Raw genomic sequence first — 19,622 nt, 5'->3', positions numbered from 1 at the left:
TTTAAAATATATATATTTTATGATCTAAAAGTAGACAAGGCGCAGAAAAACGTGAATATAAAAGATAAATTCAATTATAATGTAAGAATTTATGTTAATCAAGACATCATAAAGAAAATATAAGAGAAGCCAAAAACTTGGAGAGGATAATTATAGCATCTATAAATACAAAGATCAAAGAACCCCTAAAAGTAAAAAAAAGGAAGAAAGAAAAATTGACAAACATATGAGCAGGCATTTCGAATTAGAAGAGATGCAAATGACAATTAACGTGTGAAAGCATGTTCAACTTTAACAATAATAAATTAGTGAGAGATCTTTTTCCTATGTTGTACCCAGAAAAATTAAGTCCAATAATGCCAAGTGTTGGTAAGGACAGTTTCACAGATTAGATGCTGCTGACAAGGTGTACATTGTACTATCACGTTAAAAAACAATTTGGCACTGCCTAGTGAAGCTGAACACTGGCATAGCCCACAGCACAGCGTTTCAACTTCTTGGTAATATATACTGTTGAGGGGTGTTTTCCAAACAACAGATTGCAAATCTTTAATGAGTTATGAAATCAGTTTAAAGGATTGAGATCAAAATTTTTAGAAATTTAAAATATCAGATAGCATTGTGAACAATAAGATAAGCATCATTTCATGAAATGTTTGCTTCCGTTGTGTCTGCTGTGGGGGTGCTCGATGGATATGTGGGTGTCGGTGTGATGTAAAATGTATTTCTTTCTCTCTGTCACAGCAACTAAATATGAAAGCCCTGTAGACACCTGCATACATTCCCCCTGAAAACATGAACAAGATTTTTCATAAGAGTTTTATGTAAAGCATCAAACACACAGCCCAGCTGCCCACTGGTACTGAGATGAGAACACTAAGTAAACTGTGGTGCATACACATGGTGCAGCGGAATGAGCAAGAGAACTGGCGCGGGTGAATCTTAGAAACAAATATTGAGTGACAACAGGAAGCCACAGAATACCCATATACATTATGCCTTATTTATCAAGTTTAAAGTCAATACTAAAATATCAATAAAGGCAACCAAAAGCATGGATCCTGAAGCCAGACTACGTGGGTTCAAATCCTAAGCTCCACCACTCATTAGCATGTCACCTTGGGCAACAGACTCAACCTCTGAGCCTCAGTTTCCTCACCCGGGAAATGAAAATAATGGCCTACCTCATGTGGTTTTTATCATTCAAACCTGTAAAGTGCTTGGAACAGTGAACGTGCAAGAAAGAAGGAGCACAAGCAGAAAGAACAGAATTAGCCTTGTTACAGTTCTTAAGTTGGGGAGTGGGTGTGTGAGTGTTAATTTCATATATTCATGTATTTTTGTACATATATCAAATATTATACCTTTCAAATGAGTGAGCTGCACCATGACAAGGCTCTGTGCTCTCAGGATCAAGAAAAAGCCTCTGAGGGCAAGGGATGGTGACAGCCTGAGCAGTAATACCTGGTTCTGAGCTTGTCGCCCAGAGACCCAGCCCAGTTTCAGAGCAGGCTAACAAGTGGCCCTTCTTCATACTGCTCGGTGTTTTGAGCCAGCAGTTCCAGCATCATAAACTGTGCACAGAGTTTATCATTTGTCAGTCATTTTTCAAATATGTAAAAAATGCCAGTGTCTTCACATGCTGCATCAAGATGAGTTCTAGTTGCTTCTAGGAAACTCCTTGAAAGGAACCAAACACGAGGGGCCCTGGAAGGATGAGAGCCCCCTCTCACCCACAGCAAATGAGTGGTGATCTCCATCCACTCTCAGTCCCTCCCAAAGTGGCCAATGAGCTGATGACGTGTAGCACCCTCTCCTCCTTGAGACACCAGCCTCTGATGCTGGTACCAGTACCACTTGTTCCAGCTGACACTTCAGATAAAACCGAACATCTATCTCTGGACCAGACAGATGTTTGGTCTGTTTTCTCTTTTTGCCTCTGCTAGTCTATGGCTGATTAGGCCTTGGGAGAAAAGCATTAAAATATACGTGTAAAACCATCTCCGTCAATCTCCTCCCTCATTCACTTTAAAGTTATGATTTGGGCCGAAAATACTGCATGCTTTTCCAGGTTTGTCAAAGGTGTCCATGGCTGGCTTGTGGCAGAGCTAGTCCCAGCTGATGGCAACAGCTTCTAGACATGTCGGAGAGGCCACCTTGGGCCAACCTGCCTGTGTGCCTCCAGCTGACTGCTGTGGTGTGAGGGGCCCAGGCAAAACCAGTGAGGATGGCAGTGGTGACCCAGCCCAAACTACTGACCACAGAACCACAAGCTAACAACTGCATGCTGTATTAAGCTACTAAATTTGGGGGCTGTTTGCTACACAGCAACAAACAGCTGATTCATTCTCCTACAAAACCAACTTTCAAATATTTCCTTCTTGGTTTCTTTTATTTCATGTTTTGTATAGAGATGCTATAAAATGTATATAATGCTTTTGATCAGCATAGTATTTTTGATTCACATTGCTGTTTCAGATTCTCTCTGTTTAATGGCTGTATAATATCTTTTGTTTGGGAAAATCATAGGTAATTAAACTTTTCTATTCAGTTAGGTATTTAGGTTGTTTCCAGTTTTATTGTGCCACTAATACATTGATGTCGATACATTCAGGCGGAGGGCCCTGTCCTGTTTTGGTTATTACCTAAGAATAAATCCATGAATCAGTGGAAAGAGAGGTTTATATAAAGGCACCCTGCCTCTAAGAGGGGTGCCAGGAACTCCTTGAGGCCCATGTGCCCAGGGAAGCTTTACTGGCAGTGGTGGGCAGAGCCAGGTGTGCAACTCATGGGACAGTGTCACATCCAGTGTCCTGTCGAATGCCACATGTCAAGCACAAGCAGCGGACTGTCAGCGCAGAGCCTCCCTCAGTTACACCAAAGCTCTCAGGTTCTCCCCACCCCAGGGCTATGAGAGGATGACACTCCCTGTGCCCTTGAAGTCAGAGGTGGTCACAGGACTCATTTTAGGCCAGTGACATGCAGGCTGGTATGACATTCCCACTGTGACTGGTTCATAACTCTGGGGTGGGCTTCCGTCTATATCAGAGGCTGCCACACTGATCCACATACAGGTGTGGCATTGTTAGGTCTTATGATGTTGTTATGTTTATTATAAATTCCTTCTGTTTCTTTGAAGTACTGTCTAGAATCCTTGAAATTACACCTCTAGATAAGTTATATCATTTCAGGATAATGAAGGGGATGTCACAAAATATTTTTATAAGAAAGAGGGCATTAGATCCCATAAGTTTAAGAATCACTGTATTAGGGGTCAAAGGACATGAACATTTTTGTGGCTGCTGTTATACAGAACAAGTGTGAAAATCCAAGCATTTCCAGTACAGGAAATGTGGGGAGAAACTGACTAACTTTAACTAGAATTTAAATTTAAATGATACAACAATCCACTTTCCTTTTACTGACACATCACTAGGATGAACATTTACATTCTTTGTTCTAATTTATTAAGTTTATGACAGCTATAACTCTAGCTCCCTCTTGTTACAAGAGCAATATCATCCCAAGAGTTAAAATTTGCTTTTGCTTTTCCTCGAGACCTTTATTTTCCTTCACCTTTCTTTATCCCAGTGATTACTACCTGACGACAGGGAGCACAGCAGCTTGGCTATCAGTTCCTGGTTCCACTGCCCTGAAGGTAGGTACTGGGAGGTCAGAGTCTGTGTGTCCCTTTGTGCCATCAGATGCTGTACGGGGGAATCCTTCTTGAATGAAAATGGTAAGCAAATCCCCTTCCTGTTCAATTATCTCGTCCAATCTGTTCAACTCCTTAATCACTTCCTTCCACTTCTGTCACTACATCCCCCTTTCCTGTTTAAGCGACCAAAATTGGACAAATGAACTCACTCTCACAAGAACTAAAATCAGAATGACATAATCATACAGCTCAGGTGCTAAATGTAACAACAACAAAAAAAAGATAATTCGACTCCTGGCTGATATCCCAAAAGCAGATTTTTTTGCTCCTTTTTTCTTTCCTGTTTGCTACTTGCTTTTGACATCTTTCCTCCTTTTCTAGGTCAGGAAACAAGAAAACATGACTTTAAAAATGAGTTTATTTTCTGCTGCTGATGCCCCCTTGGTGAAAGATTAAATGATTGAAGCCATCAGCTACTATGGGGTTTGGTCATTGCAGTTTCTAGATCCAACACATTATTTGATAAATGACCAGGCGAAGGCAAAGATAGATTAGTCACCTTCTCGACTGAGCGTGCGATGAAGATGAGCTTGTTTCACCTTGTAGATGTGATCCTGAACACGCTATAATGTGTATGTGAGATACACTGTGTATGTATATATGCACACAGGCACACAATACATACTATATACTGATACCAATTATACTACATACTAATGTGCTATATACACAAATGTATATACACATATACATTTTTAAGTTTCCATTTTAAAATAATTACAGACCCATAAAAAGTTTTAAAAAATTAAAACAGCACAGAGAAGTGGGCTTTTTTTTGTTTAGTCATCACCCAGATTCTCCCAAAAGTGCTATTTTACATAACAATAGTGACTCTCAAAACCAGGAAATTCAATAAAATTTTTATACACTGAATGTTCTCATTGTAGTGGAAATCTCATTATTTAAAAATGAACTCAGAAGTAGAAATATTATTTTTTTGCAATACAAGTAATTACACCCTTAGCTAAGTCTGGGGTTTTGGATACTTACACCAGATTTTCCTAAAATGACATGTGGTGTTCTTTCTTCCTCGGTGATTGTTTTCATGGCTGAACTGTTCTCCAGTTCTGCATATGAAGACTCTTTATCTGCCTCTGTGCACTTGATTAATCCCCAGCGACAGAGTCTTGCTGCACCTGTTCACGAGCCCTTTCTCCAGAGAACTCTAGAGACTGAGCAGTCAGAACAGCTACATTCTTCCCTTTTGAAAAAGATCCGCCTGCAGGTGGAATCAAGCTAGTCTACGGCCAACGCTTGGAAACTCTGAGTCTAAGCCGTTGTGCAAAAGAATGACATCATAAACATGCATTCATAATGAATATCATATGTATCAGGCAACACCATTAGGTAACACCAATAAAAGTTTTTAGGTCAAATGGCTTTTCAAGGCATCTTTGAAGCATCTAAAATTTCTACTCATGAAGTATCTCACTGATTTATGCCAGGTTCAATGAAACTTGGATTAAAAGTCTAAAAAGTAGCATCTAGTGCCAAGGCAGAGACACTTAGAGCGAATTAGAACAAAAAACAGGTGTCTGAGGGAAAACCTCCCAGATGTCACCTACTCTGTACCAAGGACAAACCAGGCATGGGGATGCCTCAGGTTTGTGCCACGTAGGGCAATGGAATCCCTCCAAGTGGCAGTACTTATGGCACTGGGGTCCCAAACCATGTCCTAGCAACACTGGTTATGAATTTTGGGGACCAGTGCAAGACAAAAATGTTCAAAAGTTATTAAGGATTTCAAGATGGTGAGGGCAGAGAATTAAACCAATCAGGGTCCCTCTGAGCACGAAGTCCTGTACGGCTGTCCAGCTCTCACCCCAGGAAGTTGTACTTAGCCCCTAGGGTCCCAGTAGGACCACCAGACACAAATGTACCTTCATGTCCTACATTTTTATTGCACTACATCTGGCCACCCTGGTTCCTGAGGGCAGTCCAAGTGTCGCCAAGGGTATACAGTTGAAGAAAAGGCCAAGCAGACACAATTCACCACCAAGTATTCTAACTTTTCACCTCTATCAGATGCTACACATCACATCAAAATAAGATTTCTTTGAGGAGAATTTTTAAAGATTGCCTGACTAAAAGAAATTAATGACATAGACAGGGGAGGGGTAGGGAGGGGAGGGGAGGGAACAGGAGAGGTAGGAAGGGAGGGAAGAAGAGCTGAGGAGAAAGAACTACTTTAAACTAGCACATAAACCACCACGTAAATTCGTGCACTGCTCAAAGGAGCTGCAGAGTGGTTAGTTGTTTGTGTGCTTAGTTAAATCTGGATCAAATTTCATCTGTTCTCCCAATGTCTCTTCCCAACAGAAAATAAAGTACATCTTTGTGTTTCCCTTCATTCCACCCACACTTATGGAGCACCTGTTCAAGGCATCCGCTGTCTGTATGGAGTACAGTGTGGATTTAAAAGGTGACCAAGAAACCTCTGGGGCTCCAGTCTGACAGGAGGGATCAGCACAGGCAGAAACACGAACTTGGGGGGTATCTGTCAGAACCTGACAGGCACAAACACATCAAGTCAAAATAGATCCCTTTTCTACGATGGTAAGGGAGGAAAGGCTCCTCTCTCTCCCTTCCTCCCCCTCCATATTTGCTCACTGATCTGTCCCAGAAGGTATCTTTGCACCACGAGGAGGCTGCCATTCCATGCACCCAGCCCACACGGAATCAGGCTTCCTCCTGACACAGATGTGGTGGCCCTCACCCTGGGCTGCTGGGACCCAGGCTCACATAGGCCCCTAGCCGGGCCTTACTCTCCTTTCAAGATTCCACTCAACCTTCCACTCTGGCACTGGGCACAGTCCTGCTGCTTTCTGTCTCCATCAAGACCTTGCTTCTGGAAAGACTGCCTACGGCTCTGTAAGGAAAGCCCCTCACATGGCCCAGGCTAAAGCAGGCCCCTCGCAACGCATGAATCCACTGCGCATTTACTGAGCATCTATTGTGTGTCCTGCATGACACTAACAACAGGTGAAGGATGCTGAGTTTTTCATCAAGTGTACAGGTATGCCTCGAAGATTCTGCAGGTTTGTTTCCAGACCACCGCAATAAAGTGAGTTTTGTGATAAAGTGAGTTATGTTCTTTTCGCTGGGATGGGGGGATTATGGGTCTCGCCTTCGATTTGTAACAAATGGCAGCATCCGAGAAATATAATAAAGTGAACCCCAGTAAAACAAGTATGCCTGTGCCGATAGCTATGACTAACACTTTGCACCCCTCACTTAACCCTCATGACATCCAGGCAGAGTTTGGGTTATCACCCCATTTAGAGATGGGGGAGGGGGGCCTCAGAGAGACAAGGAGCTTGCCCAGTGTGTTCCATGTCCAGTCCCTACTCATGCTAGAGTAGGGACCAGACCCCAGCTCCCGGAAATCAGACCATCACGTCACACAGACCCCAGAGCTGTATTCAGTGTGCAGGAATGAGGTGGTGAACACAGCGATCAGGGAGCTTGGAATCAAATAGAGAAGAAGGAACAGCAGGAATCACCCAGCCCTGCACAGCGCAGGTAACACAGCAGCGAGTGAGAAATGGAGGCCAGGTTTCACTCAGTCACTTTGAGGACGCTTACCCTGAGCCCACCTGCCCGGGCCTCAGGGTGTCCTCACCCCAGAGCCCCTCCCTCCTTTGCAGTGATGGCTTGACTTTGGCCCTGAAGGCTAACATCTGGCCGTCCAAGTTGCAGGAATGCACTGGCCTGCAGGAGGTGAGCCGGCCAGGGCAGGAGGGCTGCCACCTCCGAGTGCCAGGCTTAGTGCTCATCCACCCCCAATGTATTCTTTGACCTCTCTCAGCCCCTCCCCATTTAAACAAAATCATGTGTTCCCCCTCCCTCAGCCCCTCCCCATTTAAACAAAATCATGTGCTCCCCTCCTCCCAAAAAACTGGAATTTCTGTGATATCTGAAGCCATGATCCCTTGGGCAAAAGTTAGTGGGAGCTATGGCAGCCCCTGAAGAAGGCTGGGGCCTGTGTTTGCCTCAGTCCCCTCCTGACTGCGCCCGAGATTTCAGGGGCCTGCTGCCCTCATGCTGGTCTCTGCCAGGTCCTGAAGCCCACTGATTTGGACACCTCTGGTCCAGGGATCCCATGCAGCTGGTGTCAGACTCTAGGAATGAGGTCCTGATCCTCATGTCTACCCTCTCCCTGCTTCCCACTTTGATGGATAAGCCATCTGTGACTGGCCCAACTCACCTGAAAGGGGGGAGCCCCGCTCAGGAGCACTCCTACCCTATGGGACAGCAGCTGACTGGCTGGCTGCCTAGCTGCCAAGCCCCACACTCCACACAGACTTTTCTTTCTGGCCCACACCTTCTCTCTCTAGAGGTGGATAATACCCATTCTCACCCCCAGATCCTGTGCAGCTAGGACATCGGCAGAGTTTACAGTTCTGGACCTTGGGACCTGGAGGAATCCAGCTGAGACTCTGGGGAAGGGTTTCCTGTAAGGTGTTGATGAGACACCCAGGAACTGTGTTGATGTTGTGGAGTTGAATATGGAGAAGAGGCTGGGACTGAGAGGGCAGACAGCCCCTGAGCCAGGCATAGGGGGTGATACGTACTCTTATGGTTTAGACCATGGTTCTTGTGATTCTACAGCCACTGTGCTTGTCCTGAGTGGTAACCCCACCAGCAACTCGGTCCAAGCTGAACTCCCCGAAGCACGTTTGTCCACTTTCTGAAACACAGGGCCTCTGCTGCTGGTGGCCCGGGGTTCCCTCCCCAGCTTCCCACCTCTCCTTATTGCAGAAGTTTCCATGCTGTTCCTGAAGCTCAAGTTCTAACAACAATAACAACAAAATGTCTAGTGTCATTGGAATAGATAGGACTATGCAAAGTAAAGGGCAATGGGCAGAATGTTAAAAAAAGGAAATCACATAAAGTTTTCTATAGCAGGGTCCCCAACCTCCAGGCCACGGTATGGGACCAGTCCAGGCCTGTCAGTAACCAGGTGGAGCAGCAGGAGGTGAGGTTGAATGTAATGTGCTTCAGTCATCCCGAAACCAACCACCCACCCACGGTCTGTGGAAAAACTGTTTTCCACGAAACCAGTCCCTGGTGCCAAAAAGGTTGGGGACCGCTGTTCTATAACTACCTACTGTACAAACCCCTTCAAAGGAAAAAAATTCTCCTTAACCCCCAATGTTGACTTAAGTTGTGTCAAATTATAATGTTACTTAAACACGTGCAAACATAAAACTAGATATAAACACCATCTGTTTATAGCTCTTGTTCAACTATAAACTATGAAATCAAATACAAGCAAAGCTACAAAACCAAGAGTCAAACCGATGGACCTAATAACATGTGGCAGATGTGGTTCTTTTGTGGGCTCTGCCCTGGCCTCTGAGGGCTGCGGGAGGGGCCCTTCCCCTCTGATTTCTGAAACCTCCCATCCAGCCACACACCGTACTATCCCTTGGCCTTCACCTGGCACAGACACATAATTTTATTCATAGAAAACCTGTATCTCTTCTTTCCTGGCTGGCTCCTGGTGACCAAGGGGCTATTACCTGGGGGTATTATATGCAAGACCCAGGGCTTATGTGTAACAGACACTAGAGCTGGAAGCACACAGCAGTCTCGGGTTGTATGGTTGGTATCCAGATAACCTGCACAACTCACTTAGACGATGCCTCTTTAGTTTACCACCAACATTAAAACAACACATTCCTGCAAAGAACTCTAGATTCCAATTTGGAAAACAGCACCCAAATCCATCTTGCTGTACAGGAACTGCTGTCATCAAGGTGATTCTGGGTGTAAATCTCCATCTGTTGGTCATGGGGGCAGATCCCTAAAACCTTCTGCTCCTAGTGCTGCTGGGCCAGGTAGTCCTCTGCCTGCTGGCCCTGCTCTCTCTCAGGAGAGCGGAACACTGATCTTTCCTATAAGGGGAGCCATCATCCATACCCATCACCTGTTACCACTGCTCCTCCACCCCTCTCTTGGCCATCAGATCTCAGGCTCCTCAGCACTGGTGCACCATGGTGCTGCAACAGAATTCGCCCAACCTCCCTCTGATTTCAGGGCAATCTACACTTCTCCCTCACAGGCCTTTTGACATCTCCATGTGCTGATCACTGGAGCTCACCTACAGCTGGGAGGTTAAGGCCCCAGTGAAAATGTTCCTTCAGGTTTACTGCATGGTTCCCTTCAGGATAAGAGAGAGTCCAGGTTCTCCTGCTGAGGTCCAATCCTCACCCTCTACCACACCATATTCCAGCACCTGAGTCCTGCTTATCTAGGAGAAGAATTTGAGATTTTTCCCTGTAGTTTGTGGGTGGGGGAAACCCCAGGGATAGAAAGTGAGGTATATGTGGGGCTGGGGGGCTTCTTCCTTTCTTTGTTATCATTTATTCATTCTCTTCCTTCCTTCAGTGTTAACATTTATTGTTTTTAATTTTATTATTATTCTTGTTATTTTATTATGGTTGTCTCAATTTTTTCCCCTTTGCCCTCCTCCACCTAGCCCTTCCCCGACTCTCACACTCAATTCCTACACTGTCTTCTGTGTCCATGGGTCATTCATGTATGTTTTTTGATCACTTTCCTTCTTTTCAGCCTTATCCCCTACCCCCTGGCAGCTGTCAGTCTGTTCCATGTTTCTGTGTCTCTGGCTCTATTTTGCTAGTTAGTTTATTTTGTTCATTAGATTCCTCTTATAAGTGAGATCATATGGTATTTATCTTTCATAGATTGACTTATTTCACCTAGCACATCATGGTCTCCAGTCCCAAAACATGCAGTAGCAAAAGGTAGGAATTCCTTCTTACTTTCTGCTTTGTAGTATTCCATTTGTAAATGTCCCACATATTTTAAAAATATATTTCATTGATTATGCTATTACAGTTGTCCCATTTTCCCCCTTCATTCCCCTCCACCCTGCCCACCCCCTCCCACCCACATTCCCCCACTTTAGTTCATGTCCATGTGTCATAAGTTCTTTAGCTTCTACATTTCCCATACTATTCTTGCCCTCCCCCTGTCTATTTTCTACCTATTGTCCATGCTACTTATTCTCTATCTTTTTCCTCTCTCTCCTCCTTCCACTTCCCTGTTGCTAACCCTCCATGAGATCTCCATTTCTATGGTTCTGTTCCTGTTCTATTTGTTTGCTTAGTTTACTTTTGTTTTAGGTGTGGTTGTTACTAACTGTGAGTTTGATGTCTTTTTTTTACTGTTCATATTTTTATCTTGTTTTTCTTAGATAAGTCCCTTTAACATTTCATATAATAAGGGCTTGGTGATGATGAACTCCTTTAACTTGGCCTTACCTGAGAAGCACTTTATCTGCCCTTCCATTCTAAATGAAATCTTTGCAGGATAGAGCAATCTTGGATGTAGGTCCTTGCCTTTCATGACTTGGAATACTTCTTTCCAGCCTTTTCTTGCCTGCAAGGTCTCTTTTGAGAAATCAGCTGACATTCTGGTGGGAACTCCTTTGTAGGTAACTGTCCCCTTATCTCTTGCTGCTTCTAGAATTCTCTCTTTCATTTTTACCTTGGCTAATGTAATTATTATGTGCCTTGGTGTGTTCCTCCTTGGGTCCAACCTCTTTGGGACTCTCTGAGCTTCCTGGACTTCCTGCAAGTCTACTTCCCTTGCCAGATTGGGGAAGTTCTTCTTTTTTATTTGTTCAAATAACTTTTCCACTTGTTGTTTTCTCTCTTCCCCTTCTGGTACCCCTGTAATTCGGATGTTGGAACGTTTCAAGATGTCCTGGAGGTCCCTAAGCCTCTCCTCATTTTTTTGAATTCTTGTTTCTTCCTTCTTTTCTGTTTGGTTGTTCCTTTCTTCTTTCTGGACCCTTCCATTGATTTGAAACCCAGTTTTCTTTCCATCACTATTGGTTCCCTGTGCATTTTCCTTCCTTTCTCTTATCATAGCCTGCATTTGTTCATCTAATTTATGACCAAAGTCAACCAATTCTGTGAGCATCCTGATCACCAGTGCTTTGAACTGCGCATCTGATAGGTTGGTTATCTCTCGGTCACTTAAAAAAACTGGCTCTGGGGCTTTTAATTCTGTTTGCACCATCTTTTTAATTTTTTTTTCCTTTGGTCTGGTCACTATGAGGGGCAGAGCCTTAGGTGTTCACCAGGGCGGGGCACCTCAGTTGCTGGGTTGTGACGTTGTATGTGGGGGTGGGGTCTGAGAGGGAACAATGGCACCTGCTCTGCTCTCTCTAGGACTTCAGTCCACTTTGCTGCTTCCCACAAACAAATTGGGCCCTTCTGGTGCTGGCTCCTGGGTGGGTGGGCTTGTGTACTTTCTTGGACTATGTGGGTTTCCTCAAGGAGCCTCCTGTGAGGCTGAGAGAATCTCCTGGCCTCAACTCCCACAGGTGTTTTCAGTCAGTGCCTTCAGGCTTTGTTTCCCTGCGCTGGGTCCCTGGGTTGCTTGGTCTGTGTCGCTGCCCATTTTTGCTTAGTTTGTCTGTGCGAGACTGTGTAGCTGCAGACAGCCAGCTGCCTGGCGCACCTCACTGGGTCTGATCGTTGCCTCCCACGCCCAGGGTCTGCCACTGGTTCATCAGCTGCCCCTGCACTTCTGGGGTCCGCCAACTGCCATCTGCACCCCGCGCGTGCATCTGCCAGCCACCGATTTTTCCTGCCAGGACCCCTCGACCCCTCTCTGTAGGCCTCCGACTCCACCACTCATTACCGGTCTGGATGTATGGTAGTCAGACTTCCATTTGGTTCATTTCTCTCTGTTCTGGTTGTTTTTTGTTTGTAAATTTTTGTTGTCCTTAGTTTTGGTTGCACGAAGAGGCATAATGCGACTACCTATACCTCCATCTTGGCCGGAAGTGACATTTTTTTGATCCACTCATTTACTGATGAGCACTTAGGCTGTTTTCAGCACTTGGCTATTGTAAATAACACTGCTATGAATATTGGGGTGAATCGGTTCTTTTGAATTGGTGTTTTGGGATTCTTAGGGTATATTTCCAGCAGCAGAATGGCTGGGTCCAAAAGCAGTTCCATTTTTAGTTTTTTGAGGAAATTCCATACTGTTTTCCACAGTGGCTGCACTAGTCTGCATTCCCACCAACAGTGCACACTATTGTAGTCCCTTTTCTCTACATCCTTGCCAGCATTTGTTGTTTATTGATTGATTAATGATGGCCATTCTGAAAGGTGTGAGGTGAAATCTCATTGTGGGTTTAATTTGCATCATGTCTATGGGTCAATGTATGTCCTCTTTGGAGAAGTGTCTATTCCAGTCCTTTGCCCATTTTGTAATTGGATTGTTTGTCTTTCTGGAGTTGAGTCACATTAGTTCTTTATACATTTTGAAGATTAAACACTTGTCTGATGTATCATGGACAAACATATTCTCCCACATAGTAGATTTCCTTTTCATTTTGATCATGGTTTATTTAGCCATGCAGAAGCTTTTTAATTGGATGTAGTTCCATTTATTTTTTCCTTTATTTCCCTTGCCCTAGGTGATATATCAGCAAAAATATTGCTATAGGGATATCTGAAATTTTATTGCCTATGTTGTCCTCTAGGACTTTTATGGTATCATGACTTCTGTTTAAGTCTTTTACCCATCTTGAGTTTATTCTGGTATATGGTGGAAGTTTGTGGTCTAGTTCATGTCTTTGCATGTACCAGTCCAGTTCTCCCAACACTATTTATTGAAGAGGATATTTTTACTCTGTTGTATGCTTGTGCCCACTTTGTCAAATATTAATTGACCACAGAAACAGGTTTATTTTTAGGCTCTGTATTCTGTCTCACTGATCTATGTGTCTGTTCTTATGCCAGTACCAGACTGTTTTGATTACAGTGGCCTTATAGTATAGCTTGATATCAGGTGTTGTGAACCCTCCAACTTCATTCTTCCTCCTCAAGATTGCTGAGGCTATTCATGGTCTTTTTTGGTTCCATGTACATTTTTGAAATATTTGTTCTAGATCAGTGAAATGTGCCACTGGTATTTTAATAGGAATTATGTTGAATCTATAGATTGTTTTGGGTAGTATGGACATTTTAATGATGTCAATTCTTCCAAACTATGAACATGGTATATGTTTCCATTTATTTGTATCTTCCTCAATGTCTTTCTTTAGTATTCTATAGTTTTCTGAGTACAGGTCTTTTACCTCCTCGGTAAAATTTATTACAAGGTACTTTATTTTTCTTGCTGCTATAGTAAATGGGATTTTTTTCCTAGTTGCTTTTTCTTTCTTTTTTCCCAACTCCATAGAACTAAACACCATTTTTCTCTTTTTATAATAATTATTTTATTGCTGTTCAATTACAGTTGTCTGCATTTTCCCCCAACCACGCCCCCAAACCCCAGCCAAACCCACCTCCCCCCCTTGCTTCCAGCCTCCCCCAGCTCCGGTTTTGTCCATGTGTCCCTCATAGTAGTTCCTGAAAACCCTTCCCCTCACTGTTTCCTCCCACCTCTCCTCTGGTTACTGTCAAATTGTTCTTAATTTCTATGTCTCTGGTTATATTTTGTTTATTTTTTCTTTTGTTGATTATGTTCCAGTTAAATGTGAGATCATATGGTTTTTGTCCCTCACCACCTGGCTTATTTCACTTAGCATAATGTTCTCCAGTTCCATCCATGTTGTTGCAAAGAGTAGGAGCTCCTTCTTTCTCTCTGCTGCATAGTATTCTGCCATGTAAATGTACCATAGTGTTTTGATCCATTCATTTACTGATGGGCACTTAGGTTGCTTCCAGCACTTGGCTATTGTAAATTGTGCTGCTATGAACATTGCGGTGCAGAGGTTCTTTTGGATTGGTGTTTCAGGGTTCTTGGGATATAATCCCAGCAGTGGTATTGCTGGGTCAAAAGGCAGTTCCATTTTTAGTTTTCTGAGGAAATTCCATACTTTTTTCCCAGTGGCTGCACCACTCTGCATTCCCACCAACAGTTCAGTAGGGTTCCTTTTTCTCTATCCTAGTTGCTCTTTCTGATAGTTTATTGTTAGTGTATATAAATGCCATCAACTCTGAATATTGACTTTGTATCCTGCTTTTGCCAAATTCACTTATTAGGTTGAGTAGTTTTTTGGTGGAGACTATAGGGTTTTCTATGTACACAATCATGTCATGACAGTTTTGCTTCCTCTTTTCCAATTTGGATGCCTTTTATTTCATTTTCTTGTCTGATTGTTCTGGCTAGAACTTCCAATACTATGTTGAACAGTAAAAGCAGACACCCTTGTCTTGTCCCTGATCTTAAGGGGAAAGCTTTTAGTTTTAGCCCATTGAGTATGATGTTGGCAGTAGGTTTTTTGTATATGGCCTTTATTATGTTGAAATATGCTCCCTCTATTCTCACTTTGCTGAGTGGTTTTATCATAAATGGGTGCTAGAGTTTATCAAATGATTTTTCAGCACTTATTGATATGATCATGTGATTTTTGTCTTTCATTTTGTTTCTGTGGTATTATGTTTATTGATTTGCAAATATTGTACCATCCTTGCATCCCTGAGATGAACTCCACTTGATCATGATATATGATCTTTTTAACATGTTGCTGGATCTGGACTGTCAACATTTTGTTGAGGATTTTAGCATCTATGTTCATCAGAGAGAATGGCCTGTGGTTTTCTTTCTTTGTTGTGTCTTTACCTGGTTTTGGAATTTAATTCCAGTCTTGTAAAAACAGTTTGGGAGTCTTCCCTCTTCTTGATTTTTTTGGAATAGTTTAAGAAGGACAGGAGTCAGTCCTTTGAATGTTTGGTAAAATTTACTGGTGAAACCATCCAGTCCAGGACTTTTGTGTGCCAGGAGTTTTTGATTACTGCTTCCTTTTCTCTAGTTCTTATCAGTCTATTCAAGCTTTCTGCTTCTTCTTTGCTGCTTCTTTGGAAGATTATATGTTTTTGAAATTTATCTATTTCCCCAGGTTGTCCAATTTCTTGGCATATTTTTTTTGTAGAAATTCCTTATAATCCTTTGTATTTCTGTGTTATCAGTTGTAATCTCTCCTCTTTCATTTCTAATTTTATTTATTTGGGTCCTCTCTCCTTTTTTCTTGATGAGTTTGGTTAAAGGTTTGCCAATTTTGTTTTTTTCAAAGAACCAGCTCCTGGAATTCATTGATTCTTTGAATCTGCTGTTTCTATGCCATTTAATTCTGCTCTGATCTTGATTATTTCCTTCCTTCTACTCACTGTGGCCTTTTGTTGTTGTTGTTTCTCTAGTTCTTGTAGGTGTAGTGTTAAGTTGTTTATTTGATATTTTCTATTTTCTTTAGGTAGGCCTGTATTGCTATGAACTTTCCTCTCAGGACAGCCTTCGCTGTGTCCCATAGGTTTTGGGTTGTTGTGTGTTAGTTTTCCCTTGTTCTCAAATACTTTTGGATTCCTTCCTTAATCTCATGTTAACCCATTCATTATTTAATAACATGTTATTCAGTCTCCATGTATTTGAATGTTTTTGAGTTTTTTCCTTTAGGTTGGTTTCTAGTTTCAAGCCACTATCAAGATGCTTGATATAATTTTAATTTTCTTGAACTTTTTTGAGGTTTGTTTTGTGTCCTACTATGTGGTCTGTTTAAGAAAGATCCATATGCATTTGAAAAGAATGTATATTTTGCGTCTTTGGGGTGAAATGCTCTGTAAATACCAATTAAGTCCATTTCATCTAGAGTGTCATTCAGTGCCACAATATCCTGTTGATCCTTTGTTTGAAAGATCTATCCATTGTTGACAATGGGGTGTTAAAATCCCCTAAGATGAGTGTGTTGCTGTTGATCTCTTTCTTAAAGCCCTCCGAGATTTTCCTTGTGTATTTAGGTACTCCTATGTTGGATAGCATACATGTTTACAAGGTTTATATCCTCTTGCTGGACCACTCCCTTAAGTATTACAATGTGTTCTCCTTTGTCTCTGTGTTACAGCCTTTATTTGAAGTCTATTTTGTCTGATATAAGTAGACTTTTTTTTTCATGTCTGTTTGCTTGTAATATTTTTTTTCTATCCCTCCATTTTCAGCCTGTGTAGACCTTTTATTCTGAGGTAGGTATTTTGTAGGCAGCATATATGTGGGTCATGTTTTCTTATCCATTTAGCTACCCTATGTCTTTTGAGTGGAGTGCTTAATCCATTTATATTTAAGGTTATTATTGATAGGTATTTATCCATTGCCAACAAAGGTTCCCTTTGTACCTCTATTCCCCTTTCTCTTTATCTTCTTAAAGCAGTCCCAGAAATATTGAAACACTTCATGAATTTGCATGTCATCCTTGTGCAGAGGCCATGATAATCTTTGTATTGTTCCAATTTTAATATATGTGCTGCCAAAGTGAACACTCAGCTTTTAGATTAGAGACTATTTCTTAATGGTTTTACATACACTTGAATTTTAAAATTCAAGCCACATTAAATGGTTTTAAGTAAAAAGTGAAAGTTTCCAGCCCAAACCCATACATCTAGGACCTCACTCCAGGAATAACCATTCTTCAGCAGTTTTTGTTCTGCTGGAAGAAGTGTCTAGTGTCAAGGTTAAACAGACTCCCGTGTCCTGTTCCAGTTTGCTTCATATTTAGACCATGCTTTTCTTAAGTGGTTTTGTTTTTCCTGGAGTCTTAATGAACTTTCCCCCCTTTATTTCAAGAAGAAACATATGACTTTTCTATCACATCAATAAGATCTTGCTTCTTAATTGTCCTATTTTGAATTAAAATCACTACCTTCTTGAAGTCCTTCTTTTGATTCTTCTGACTTCCTATTCCAATTTGGACTAATCGTGTGCTGGGTTCACCATACCACTGTATCCAGTTATTTCTTCAAACATACTCCTCTTGGGCTAGGTCCAGAAAGCATCCATGTCTTCTAACTCTTAATTTCTTTTATGCTTTTCTGCAGTTCATCTATAAGTAATGCTTTTTAGAAAGTGCATAGCATGTAAATTTATTGAGCATTTGAAGATCTGTAAGTCTTTATTTCACATATTTAATCAATAATTTGGCCAGCTATAAAATTTTACATTCAAGGTAACTTTCTTCTGAATTCTAAAGGCAGTGTTCCATTCTTTTCTAGACCCTTGCGATTCAAAGTGTGGTTCACAAACAGCAGCCTCCCTGAACCTGAATGTGAACAAGATGCCCAGGGATATATGGGTGAGTTCCAGTTGAGAAGCACTGTGCCAGCCTTCATTGCAGCTGCTCAGAGGGCTGAGGTCAATCAGACCCTCTCTTCTTCAGTCTAAAGTCTGGGGAACCTCTGTTTGCCCTTGGTGCCTTAGGCTCTGACCTCTGCCAGTGGCTCCTGTCAATGCCAGACTTGTTCCTTTCTTCAGATCCAGGAAATGTTCTTTTGCTTCTCTGCTTTTATCTGCCTCTCTGCAGTATCTGTTCTCCCTTCCTAGGTTGATCATGTCTCCTGGCCTTTTCCTTTTATTTCTCTTCATTTGGTTTTTCTGATCTTCATTCTGAGAAGTTTCCTCAAATGTATCTTTTAGCACTTATATTGGATTTTTAAAATTTTGTGGACATTTAATTTAATTTATTATAGTACTGTTCTCTGCACTATGGTTACTATGACTTAAAGAACTATGGTTTTTTGAATGCTCATTTTTCATAGCAGGCTATTCCTGTTTAATGAATAAAATATCTCACATCTCTAGGGACACTAATTAGTTTTAGTTTCTCAGTTGTGTTTCCTCCAGCACCAGTGTTCATCTTTCTCCTTCTTTTCCTTAATGTTGTTGATTTTCCTTAAGTGTCTGATCATCCTCATTAAATATCACAGAACCACTATTCATTTGCTTAAGTATGATGATGGTATTATACTTATGTAAGAAAATGGCCTTATTTTTAGACAATGAATGTTGCAGTTTTTAGGGATGATGTGTCTGATATCCACAATTTAAGTGGTCACACACACTCAGAGACAGAGACAGAGACAGAGAGAGACAGAATAAGGAACATTTAAACATAGTGAAGTATAAGGGGGGAACCCCAAAAATCAGAATTTATTTATAAAAAATTGTGTATTTGTACTTACATGTTTAAACTTCAGTCACCTTCAAAGTACTCTCCATCTGATGTAATATATCAAGATGTTTTCCCATTGCTCAGAACAGTTTTGAACTTGTCGATTTTGATGCCTTTTAGTGCTTCCACCATTTTTTGTTTTACCTCTTGCATATCAGCAAAATGTTTCCCTTTGAGGACTTTTTTCATCCAGGGAAACAAACAAACAAAAATGTCACTTGGGCTGAGATCGGATAAATAGGGAGGGTGGGGCACGGGGGTCATGCCAGTTTTAGTCGAAATCTGCTGAGCACTCAGTGGGGCATAGGCAGGTGTGCCCATAAATCACCCATTGTGAAATGGGCAAACACGTTGAAAGACTTTTCAAAAAAAATTCACTGAAGCAAAATGCTGCCTCTCACAACACCACCAGCTGATACACTGATACAGATGGGTTCCTGGAACACCCACCTAGTGGGGGAAGCCTATATTACAAGGGGCCCACCCTCCACAAGATAATTCTGGTGTTTAGGGGGTCCCCCTTGTACTAACATTTAGAAGTGGAGAATATTCTGAAGTGTTATTGTACTAGACTTTCCATTTTTTCTTTTGAAATTTCTGTTTGAAAATTTTCATAGTAAAAGTTGGAAATAAAAAAGAACAAAACAAAAATCTCCGAATATCCTGGGAAAAATATGTTTGGGGCCTGAAATCCCTAAGGGATCAGCTTTCTTACAGGAAACCAGATATCTACATGGTTTTTAAGCAACTTAGGCTATAGGTCATTTGCATTTGTGCTTACTTGTGGTGCTTGCAGAGTGATGAACAATGCATGCACAATGTCTGACTGATATTCTTCAGGAAATCTGCCCAAGTGGATTGGGAAGGCTCCTATCCTAGTGAAACTCTAATGAAGTAAAAGAAAGTGAAAATGGG

General features: G+C 41.9%; 1 protein-coding gene and 1 non-coding gene across 2 annotated transcripts in view; both read right to left on the bottom strand.

Moving 5' to 3' along the window:
* ACOXL (acyl-CoA oxidase like) overlaps positions 1 to 19,622 on the bottom strand; it is a 250,567-nt gene that overhangs the window by 77,451 nt on the left and 153,494 nt on the right. The window contains 1 exon segment of the mRNA XM_036029966.1: positions 1,465 to 1,574. Coding sequence (XP_035885859.1) covers positions 1,465 to 1,574 — 110 coding nt within the window.
* On the bottom strand, positions 16,919 to 17,022 carry LOC114501091. Its single transcript, XR_003684864.1, has one exon. It is a non-coding gene; the product is annotated as a U6 spliceosomal RNA (small nuclear RNA).

Source organism: Phyllostomus discolor, chromosome 6 (assembly GCF_004126475.2).
Source record: "Phyllostomus discolor isolate MPI-MPIP mPhyDis1 chromosome 6, mPhyDis1.pri.v3, whole genome shotgun sequence".
NCBI classification, from domain to species: Eukaryota; Metazoa; Chordata; class Mammalia; order Chiroptera; family Phyllostomidae; genus Phyllostomus; species Phyllostomus discolor.
This window is presented reverse-complemented; position numbering and strand designations above follow the sequence as displayed.